This window comes from Silene latifolia, chromosome 4, assembly GCF_048544455.1.
Source record: "Silene latifolia isolate original U9 population chromosome 4, ASM4854445v1, whole genome shotgun sequence".
Classification (NCBI taxonomy): domain Eukaryota; kingdom Viridiplantae; phylum Streptophyta; class Magnoliopsida; order Caryophyllales; family Caryophyllaceae; genus Silene; species Silene latifolia.
The window spans coordinates 78,868,137-78,879,287 of record NC_133529.1 but is presented as its reverse complement, the minus strand read 5'-3'; the positions used below and the strand labels follow the sequence as shown (position 1 = coordinate 78,879,287).

At 38.4% G+C, this 11,151-nt stretch overlaps 2 protein-coding genes and 1 long non-coding RNA gene across 3 annotated transcripts; 1 reads left to right on the top strand and 2 right to left on the bottom strand.

The window, feature by feature from the left end:
* Positions 1–327: 327 nt before the first annotated feature.
* Positions 328–2,716, bottom strand: LOC141652312 (uncharacterized). The gene is made up of 3 exons (XR_012547127.1): positions 2,567–2,716; positions 2,383–2,455; positions 328–559 (listed from the first exon to the last, which is right to left on the bottom strand). It is a non-coding gene; the product is annotated as an uncharacterized LOC141652312 (long non-coding RNA).
* A 743-nt stretch (positions 2,717–3,459) lies between these two features.
* LOC141651681 (uncharacterized) lies at positions 3,460–4,299 on the top strand. Its single transcript, XM_074459381.1, has 3 exons — positions 3,460–3,592; positions 3,731–3,926; positions 4,026–4,299. Exons 1-3 carry the CDS (start codon positions 3,460–3,462, stop codon positions 4,297–4,299), a joined length of 603 nt encoding a protein of 200 aa, XP_074315482.1.
* Positions 4,300–5,778: 1,479 nt separating this feature from the next.
* Positions 5,779–10,624, bottom strand: LOC141653589 (guanine nucleotide-binding protein subunit beta-2-like). The gene is made up of 6 exons (XM_074461417.1): positions 10,283–10,624; positions 10,078–10,172; positions 8,107–8,531; positions 6,872–7,229; positions 6,321–6,434; positions 5,779–5,973 (listed from the first exon to the last, which is right to left on the bottom strand). Exons 1-6 carry the CDS (start codon positions 10,416–10,418, stop codon positions 5,938–5,940), a joined length of 1,164 nt encoding a protein of 387 aa, XP_074317518.1. The 5' UTR covers positions 10,419–10,624; the 3' UTR covers positions 5,779–5,937.
* Positions 10,625–11,151: the final 527 nt, after the last annotated feature.

Sequence of the window (11,151 nt, the reverse complement as noted above, 5' to 3'; positions counted from 1 at the left end):
GACCTTCACTCGGTCGAGTGCAACGCAGTTCTCAGCAATGACCAGGTTTCGTAAAATAGTCATATCTCACTCGTGTCTTGGTCATTTTGGGCGTGTGACCTACCGTTGCAATCGTAAGAGGACAAGCTATCACCTCCAATTGGAATCACATCGATATCATGCCTAGATCTCAAGTTATGATAGTTTTAAGATGATCCTTCTATAGGCGGACATTATAACAACTCCACTAAGTCTAGTATAGGCTATACTCGGCCCACTTTATAGTAATATTGTGACACTCCTCGATGAGGCATCAAAAGAACTATTAAATCTAAGCGGAAAATAAGGGATTTTTAAAACCTTTAAAGTTTAAAGTGTGAAATCCACCATAAGTGATCAAACGAAAATGAAAAGTAAGATGAATAAGTTTTACAATTAAAAACGAAGTGTGTTGGGGAAAAGATATCCCACGAATAAACACAAGTCTAACGATAGGTGAGTCTAAGCAAACTATAACTAAGGTCCAAGGTTCAACGTTCTCGCTAGCTCACACGTCTTCCCCATAATCTGCATCACAAACCTTGTCATTCATGTAAACATGAATGCCACGGTCGATGGGGGGGAGTAACTCGGGTTCTCCCGGCCCACAATATGTCAAAATGCACATAAGCAAGAACTTAACTAAACATATTGATCATGCATCATACTTGAATAATATGAACGAGGGAATATAAACGATAATCATAATGAGATAGGCACATTGCATTCTTAATGAGATAGGCATGGTACATTATATTAAACATGCATTCAAGGTAACCAAAACATGGATATGAGATTAGGCATCGAATCATATGAAGAAGGTAAACAACGGATCAATTGAATAGAAAATACATGGATGGAAACCAATAGCCATTACTTGAAAACCTCTTAACAACCATAGCTCGGGACGTGGCTACTAATGTCACATTCATACTTATGGCTTGCATCTCACCAAAAGAACGGATGGGAACATCAATCTCGGCGATCATATCGCAACTAGGGGCTTGCATCTCACCACTAGTATCCGATAGGACCAAGACTCTCACAAACAATCATAGAAGACGTGCACTCTCGTATATAAGAACACGCCAATGACCGTAACAAGCAAGACATTTACAAAGGATTGACTCAAAACAAGACAAACCTCTAGACTCCAACCTCTTGGTAGGACGACGATCATAATACGGTCCTAGTCTAAACCTGGATCCAGACTCTCGGGATGGGCGACACCCGATTCGACAAACGATACCAAATCGTATCCAAGACTCGAAACATGGCACGCACTCGTATCCAAAGGTCGAGTAACCTCTAATCGGAAACATGGCACGCACTCGTATCCAAAGGTCCGAAGAAAGGCGGAAGGATATCCTAATTCGGAAACATGGCACGCACTTGTACCAAAGGTCCAAAGAAGGAAAGATAACCCAATCCGGAAACATGGCTCACACTCGTGACCAAAGGTCCGAAAGGGGTAAATAGGGAAAGTCAAGTCGTCACACAATGTAAGTCGTCACACTTGGGTCACAAATACGAGTGGAAAAGATTGCACAAACATAACGTAAACAATTCATGTGAAGCATGCATAAGTATAAAGGTATAAGAAACATCAAGTACTCCCATGATAAAAGAGTCTCAACACATCATACACAAGCATTAGAACCAAAGTTAAGATGCATACCCAACAAGAAACTCAAAACCCAATCTATAACAACAAGTTTAGTACTCGACTACAACAAGGGTCAACTTCAAACGGTCATAACTTGAGTTCTATACATGATAATGAGGTGAAACCAGTTGGAGGTGATAGCTTATCCTCTTACGGTTCTAACGGTAGGTCATAAGCCTCAAACAAACAAGTAACGAAGAAGTTATGGCCATTTTACGAAAACTGGTCCAGGCTGAGTGCGCAGCCTGCGCCGTGGTGCTGATTTGCACGACACAACAAATTCACCTTCATCCCCAAATCATTTTTTTATCATGCCATTACAATCCTAATTCCACCATATATTACCCAATCAACTTTATACAAGTATTAAGGGTGAAATCAAGGCATAAAAGAGGGATTAAAACACAAGGTTCGATTCAAATTCAAACAATTCCAAACTAACAAATTCGTGACAGAATTAAACACAATTATTAAGCATGAATAAGACGGTTTCTTTGCTAATTCATCCATATAAACATTCATGTAACCCAAAGGATTGGAAATTCCTTCAACCAACCATGAGATGGTTTCTCATACAAACTCATTCAACAACAAACATGTGAAACAAGAAAAGATTCAAACTTTAACATACATATGAACAAACTACAACATATAAACACACAAATTTGACATAATGTCGAGTAACCCATCACCGTTACCTTTTTGCACTTAAGTCCACAAAAGACTCGTCTACCTTTCAAGGATCCACTTCCGGGCCAACTAAACCTTCTCCTAAACATAAGAAAACACAAATTAAGACTAAGAATCGAGACTAGAAAGGGGTACCGTGTGTAATATGGGTCGACAGCCCCGTTCAAGGAGGAAAGTCGGATCTTTTCTTACCTAGAAAGATGGAGGGCGATGAGAGGAAGAGATAGACGCGAAAATCACTTGAATCGGATAAGAATTGAGCAAGTTATGGTGTTTTGAAGATTTGTAAGAGGAGAGTATGAAAATGGTGTTTGTGTTTGTGGTGGTGTTGCTGAAATTGTGAGGAAGGAGGAGGAGTTAGGGTTTCCCTCATTATTTTGATGAGGAGGAAGGAGTAGTAGGTGAGTCCATTGGTCATACTAGGCCCAATAAGCAAAATTGAGTCGATATACACATGAATTTACGTCTCAAGCCCACTACAACTCAAGACGAGGAATATTATTATTATTATCATTATTATCCGACCAAAATATTTATTTTGTATAACTTAAGCTTTAAAAATATAATATTTATAAGAATCATGTTTAATAATGAAATTAATTAAATTAAATAATTTAAAATATAAATAAGACCATAGAATGGTTAATTAAATTATAAATGTCAAAATGGAAAATTCGCGGGTGTTACAAATATTTCACTCCCAAGTGATCTTTAGTCTAATCTAAGGTTTTGTCATGCATCCCAAAGTTCCTTTCCGGGTCCCACAATATCCGGGTATTACATTCATTGTCCGCTGGTTCAAGGCCAGATGAAAATAGATTAGGACATGCGGAAGCTAGTTTTTGGATTCACTCTCGGAAAAACCTTTGGATTTGAGGTAGTTATTATGACAAGTATTTGATCCAAACATTTATGGGATGGCACATTTGGGTTTCTCGGGTTCAAATCGACAAGCCCGAGATTCCTCAGGTACGATAGTTTTTCGCGGTAATCTATGTGAAAACAGATGGTCCTCACCTAGGTGTTTGATGAAGGTGGACCTCAAGAAGCCATATGACTCAATTGAATGGGAATTTATTAGACAAATGTTGCAGGCCCTTGAATTCCCTCCTCAGCTGATTCAGTGGATAATGGAATGCATCACCACTCCATGGTTTACTTTGTCTCTTAATGGCTCCAACTTTGGCTATTTCCAAGGCAAGAGAGGGATCAGACAAGGTGATCCCATGTCACCTTTATTATTTACTCTTAGCATGGAATACCTTAGTAGGATTTTGACTTTAGTGACAAATACTATGGGGTTCAACTATCATCCTCTCTGTAGAGCACTTAGACTGACTCATCTGTGCTTTGCAGATGATCTGCTAATGTTCTGTAGAGGGTACAAGCCTTCTATTTGTACCATTCTAAGAGCATTTGCCACATTCTCTAGTGCTTCTGGACTGGTAATGAATAGAGAGAAGTCTGATATTTATTTTAATGGTATGAGTAATGAGGATATTCAGTTTGTACTGGGAGTTTCAGGGTTCAGAGAAGGGCAATTCCCATTCAGGTACCTTGGAATCCCCATTTCTTATAAGTGAATGGCAGTGGGGGATTGTTTAAGACTTATTGAGAGAGTGGTGATGAGAATTCGTGGATGGGGTGCCAGAAAACTCAGCTATGCAGGTAGACTTGTACTTGTTCAGGCTGTGCTCTCACAACTCCATAGTTTTTGGTCACGTATATTTATCATTCCCATTACAGTGATGGATAGAATTGAGCAAATATGTAGGAACTACCTCTGGAGTGACTCTGATGATTTTCACAAAACTTCTCATGTGGCTTGGGATAAGGTTTGTATTGACAAGAAGTTTGGTGGGCTTGGTATAGTAAATTGCAAACTATGGAATGTGGCTATGCTTGGAAAATATGTCCGTGGCTAGCGAAAAAGGTCGATCATTTGTGGATTAGATGGGTGAATCACATGTATATTAAAGGTCAGAACTGGTTAGATTATGTTCCTACTGCTAGCTCTAGTTGGACATGGAGAAAAATATGCCAGGTCAAGGATCAGTTCAAGTCTGCTTATTGCAATGGCAAATGGAGCACAAATATAGGGAGATACACTATATCTGTGGGGTATTCTTGGTTGCAAGGAGATCAGACTAAGGTCCCATGGTACCCTGTTATTTGGAGAATGACTCAATTTGCCCAAGCACTCGTTTATAGGGTCAGTTAGCTATCCAAGGAGACTTATGACAAAGGATAGATCGCCGTTTTGGCATCATCAATGATAGCATCCGTGATATGTGTATGGCACGGCTGAGGATCATAATCATCTGTTTGTACAAGTGCGGTTCGGTGCTAAATCTTTGGACTATGTTAGGCGATTGGTTGGAAGTTGCTTTGCCCAAAGACGGGATCATAGAATGGTGTTGTTTGTGGAGATGCAGGTCTCTAATGAAAAAGAAGATTGTAATCACAGCTATTCTGGCCATGGTATATCAGATTTGGATGGCTCAAAATCTGTGCAGGGTGGAGAGTCAGCTTCTTTTGCCTTCATATGTACTCAAGTCTGTTCAAGCCATTGTGCAAGGCAGAGGACAAACTTGGAAGTGGACATCCAACTATCAATGCTTGAATTGGTCACCTTAGATGTAAACATTGTTTTGTATAATTGCTTGACAAAGGGTAGCTAATGAGTGCTTGTATTGGTGTTAATGTACTTCAGTTCCTAATTATTAATATAATTTTCACATTTCACCAAAAAAAAAAAAAAAAAAACAGATGGTCGTGAGAGGTGTGTGGGAGAGAGAACAGCGGGTTAATGTCCGGAAACGAGAGAAATAGGCTGTGGCTGTTTAGTGTGGAGGGAGAGGAGCATTTCTAAATTTTTGGAGGAAAAGAATCCAATAGATACATAGTACGATATGTTATGATTTATTTAGTGTTTACAGGGATGTGATGAGATATGATAAGAATTGGTTGGCAATCAAGAGTAGAGCACCAAATTACTCCTAAATTCTGGAGAAACACCCAAACTCCCTTGGAATTTTACTAAAAGCAATGTTTTCGTCCTTCGTTCTACAAATTTACTCTTGCACCAATCATTACGTTTACTTTACAAATTACCAGAATACATCAAGGCTACATGCAATACAAATGACATTATCCAACTCCAGTTCTATAATACAAGAAGCTCATCCCAATTTAACAAGCGTTACTTTATGTTATCATGCTTTAAAACTGAAAGCATAGCGAGTCTTGGGACTCCAATGAAATGGAGAAATGCCATATGGCGTTAATAATCAGGGGTCGATCACAGCTGCATCAATATGTAAGCTGTCAAAAACAATGTTATCCGCAGCAAATGCCATTTTGGAGCATTCTAAAAATTCACAGATGCAAAATTCACTCATGAATACGCAATGAAAAGTCTCTGCGATATCTGGCGAGAACTCTCACTAGCATTTGCAAAATCAGGTTTACAATAACACTCAGGCGTGCAATTTACAATGGATTTAAGCAGAATGGCACATTTGGCGTACAAGAGGACTGATAGACTGCTATGTCATTAGGAGTTAGATTACCCGCCGATGTCCTCCAAAAGCCCAGATCTGTGAGCCAAAAAACCAAACATATATTAGCAACGATCCAACTTCTGGTGATCAAGGTGAATTCATTTTTTATGCAACAAGTAAAAGAAAAGGACTCTCCAGTCTGAAATTTGTGCTCCCTAGCTGTCAAGAATTTGAGCAGGGAAGGAGACATTCCATGCTCGCTCACTTATGAATGTTAAGATGCATGACTCGGTTAAATTAAAGAGTTTCAGAATTGCTAATCTGTAAATCATATGATAACAATCTACATAATCCAGCATCACCAAACCATGTCAAGAACCAGAAGGTTTACAAAGAGTTGAAAATAAAATGAGATTTACAACAGACATATATACTAGACTAGCCTTTAAATTGGAGTCCCAACTTCCAGTGCACAGAGCACTTCCATCAGCTGATAGGCCCAAACAGCTTATTCTCCCTGTGTGGGAGTTTTGTAGAGTTCCCAAATTCAACACCACCTACAATACCAGCAAACAAGTTGTTATATCCGTTGCAAAGATCAAATGTTTATTATCTGTGGATAAGTTGGTTTTCAATTTTATGATTTCACTTATAATTCGTGTAATTATATCATCATGAGCAATACCAGTCCAGAGAGTAAACGCGTGCTTGGATAGCATTTTAGGAGGGAAGGGGAAGAGGGGTGGAAGGAAATGAAAGCGAGGGTTATTCTCAGAATTAGAGTTCACTGACCTAAACTACCATATGGAACCAACATATTGATGCAATTAAGTAAAGGGATACTACCCAAATGAACTTCATCTCTCCTTTACCTGTTCCTCTCATGTTTTTACAGAAGCTTGCTTAGTGAAGAATAGATCCGTGGAAGCAAGGTGCAAAACTACAGTCAACCAAAAGTCTATTAATGCAAACAGACTCTATTAGGAGTACATACCCTTGCCAACAAAGTGTCCCAGACATAACAAGACCCATTTGAATAGCCCGCAAAAAGAAGTCTTCCTGACGCGGAGAAAGAAATGGTTGTCACGTGAGGAACCTCATTTTCACCATGCTGCTGATAGTATTTTTGAAGTTGATGTCCAGTACGTATGTCAAACAACCTGCATGTTCCATCATCTGAGCCAGTGCCAAATCTGTTGCCATCTGAGAAGAATTTAACGACATTTACATCTCCCTCATGGCCGTAAAATGTTCGCGACGCACGACTAGCAACACGAGTATCCCACAGTCGAGCAGTCCCATCACATGAGCCAGAGACAAACATCCTACTGTTTGAGTTATTTACTGATATGCTGCAAATTACAAAGAAATCTTTAGGTACCAAGGCAAAGAAGACGGAATAGGGTATATATACTGACAAACATGAACAAAATACCAGAATCTAGGCAATTTGCACAACTGCAAATTGTAGAAATAAGAGCAGAACTAAAGAAGCTATCACCTGATACATGTTTATCACTTTATATAATCTTAAGTCTTAACCCCGAGGCCAACACATATGGCTCAAAAGAGTAACCAAGGCAAAATTCTTATCCACAATCCAAATCAGACACTTTGTAGTGATCCACTTGGAACCATGGGAAAAGTCAAAATGCAAATTTTATGGGTTTTAGACTTGTAGGGGCCAAACATTTCAGTTTAAGAAAAGAATTCCTGTACTTTTTACCAATTAAGTTAATAGTTCCGGCTAGCCGCTAAACCCTTTCTTTATCGATTGGGTTTTGTGCCCAATCCCTGACTTGAAGTTAGCCGAGCCGAGCAACGTAAGAATAAAACGACTTGACAAAAATCCAAAAAAAAGTCAGCTCTATATATACTTGAACCCAAGCCTACCTTTATGTCAGCAGCTTCACTCTATCTAGTGAGCCAAAGATGATTTCTGATTACTTCAGGCAGATTTTGAATTTTTATTTACTTCCATGTGATTTAAGCTAAATCATTACCGCTTTAGAATTCAAATCTATCATTCATACAAGAATATAGAAATATCAATACACAAAGTTAAAGCATTAGGAAACAGCGGCAGCTCAGTGTGGTCAACGTATGCATATTCCTATAGTCGAGCAACAATGTGACATGCAGGGATGCAACACATATTAGACCACTGGGGGAGCTAGAAAGTACAGCCATAAAGTTACGCTTAAAAGGAGAGGGAAGACTAATAAGTACCTTAAGACATCAGCAGTATGTCCAGATTGAAATTCACCTCCAAAGACAGAAGTTCTTAAGCCAGTTGATATATCCCACAAAATGCAAGTTTGATCACCAGAACTGGTAATTAAATGGTTATCTTCATCTGGAACATATTGGCAGCTAGACACGTACCCTTTGTGCCCACTGAGAGTTTTTGAGACAGGGAGATTTCCATCTCTATCAGTAGAAGAATTAAGGTTGAAAATCGAGCAAACACTGTCAAGACCACCACAGGCAACCGATTGACCACTAGGAGAGAAAGCACATGTCATCACCCATGCACATGGCAGCTTGATGGCATGAGTTTTCTGGCTTGTTAAGGCATTCCACACAATTAACCTCCCATCTTGAGATGCACTGACAATTCGGTTTTTATCAGGGGTCCAGTCCAATGAATATACCTGCCATAGTTCTTAGAATCAAAATAACTTTTTGATTGAAAGGGACAAAATACGAAATTGCGCAACACCAAAAATGACAATTCTCTATTCTTTGCCTACTCTAAAACTTTATGATAAGCTTCAATCCATTCAATCCCAACACCTTGACATTAGAGCAGATTATCACGCAATTGAGCCATATAGTAACCACAGCAACTGGAGTGTCTTCCACTCCTTCCACTCTTCCCTCCCACACCATGCATCATACAGATAAAAGAAACTCACTTCGCTCCGAAATATATGTAATAGTTATTATGAGCATAAGATTATACCAAAAAGGCCCTATTTAGACCACATGACACTCATCATACCTCAGCCATACACAGTAACTCAACCTGGCAAGGGCAGAGCATGGGTTGGCAGCCACTACCCCAAACATAAAAAATCAGTTTAGAGGATGAATTCTTGCTACTCCAAATACTGCTGAACATTCTATGAATTGATAATTCAATACTAACGCACTAAGTATGTAGTAATGATTATGTGGTTCAGTGGTAAAGTATTGGTTTTTTCGCCTGTAGCCCTGGGTTCGAATCATATTATATGTGTTTTTTGTCATTTTTTAACTCTCCTTACATGCATTCGTTAAATGCTTATGTGAAGTATAAATTGGGTCGGATATCGAAAATCAGGTTAGAATCACACTATATGCGTAATCCACTTATCCGTCATTTTTCTGGTTATCCTTGAATGCATTTGGTTGGATATCTAACTTCATTAAGCTTATTATAGTAACTATGAATTTATTATAGTACTACATATTTTGTTTTTCTATAATCTCATTGTATAAGGTTTAATTTTTGTGGCGAGTTATGAAGCAAGAACCAAAATTTCTAGCGAAACATAAAACAACTAAAATTCGCTAAATTGCAAGATGAAAATTTTAATCGAGGAAATATAACACAGAAATAAATTAATAAATTGTAAATTAGTTATAACCCCAAACATTGAATCCTGGCTCCGCCCCTAAAACCAACCTCCCACCCACCCACCCACCCCCACCCCAAAAAAACGTTACAATTACATCGTTATATCAACCACGATATAACCCTTTGTTTTTATTGGAAAATCTCAAGGGATTTGGAGGGAGACCGCTTCCTTTATTTTGTTAGCAAAATGAAGGTGGAGGAATTTATTGAAGGTAGGGAAGAGTGAAAAACGGATCCCTAATTTCCCTCCCAAGGCAAATTTATTTCCCTCCATTCCCGCATCACTTCCCTTTCCTCCCTTTCGCTTCCCAGTTCCCTCTTTCGCCTCCCCTTACTTTTCCATCATTTTTTATATCCAAAAAACCGAAAAATGTAAACATGGAGGCAAAATTCTGCCAATAATAATACGTTTCCAAGCACCAAAATTGCTCAATACACGCAGCCAAGTACTACAACATTATCGAAAATCAAGCTGTAATCACCCCTACATTGCACTCAAACCTAAATCATTTCATACTACGACAAATAATACTCCATAATCCAAATGAAACAATTTCTTAACAGTTCCGAAACCTCACCTTTCCGGTATGACCTTGCAATGTACGACAACAAACAAGATCAGTCAGCCCAAAACTCACCGGCGCTTTCCCTTGCGCAGCAGCGTAACTAGCAACTGCCAATAATCAACCAAAATCAATCAACAATCTCAATAACCTCCTCAATTTCTCCAAATGCATCACATTAAATAATCAATCACACAAAAAATTAACGAAAAAAACAAACCGTCGGTATCAAGAAGAAGTCTACGACGATGCTTCAGCTGATCACGAAGAGAATTAACCTGCTCAATTGCAACGCTATGCTTCTCCTTCAACTCCGCAACTGTCAGTTTCTCTCTACCTTCACCCGTCGCCGCCATTGCCGCTGCCAGGAAAAGGTTCCGTTTTTTTTCCGAAATTACTACTCGGAAACCTCCGAATCTTCGTTACGCAACGGTTAAAAAAACAGATTAAGCTGGAAATCGAAGTTTAGGTTGGTCAGAATTAACTAATTTTTGGAGTTTTCGATGAATGTAGGGGAATAAGTGAGGTTAATTTTTTAGGGCTTAATATCGAAAATTAGTTCTTGAGGGAAGATGATTAAAAAGCCCCCTTATACTTTCCCCTTATACTAGAAGAATAAGAGATCTCCCAAATTTTTCCGCCTAAATGAATTTGGCTATAATTGGGCTTTCATTATATCATTTCTGTAATTGAGCTTTTATTATATCATATATGTTATTGGGCTTTCATTATATTATATCTACAAATGGATTATACCAAACTTTCCATTTTCCACTGATTAATGCAAAACATAATAACTATAAATTTTACAATTAAATTTCAAATTAAGTTAAATATCAGTTGAATAATTGTTATTTTCTTTAATATTCTTATCTAAATAACCGCGCATTTGTGCGGGATCTATACTAGTGAGGAAAAAAACAAAAGTGGAAAAGAGAGGAATTGACTTGAATAGTAGTAGAGTCACTGAGTGAGTATGTTACCTACTTTCTTAAGCTAACGTGTAATGTGAAAGACGAGAAATGGATTAATCGGATTGGATTTATTTTTGTTTTTTATTTGTTACAAAAGCTATTTTGAGTTTGGCAT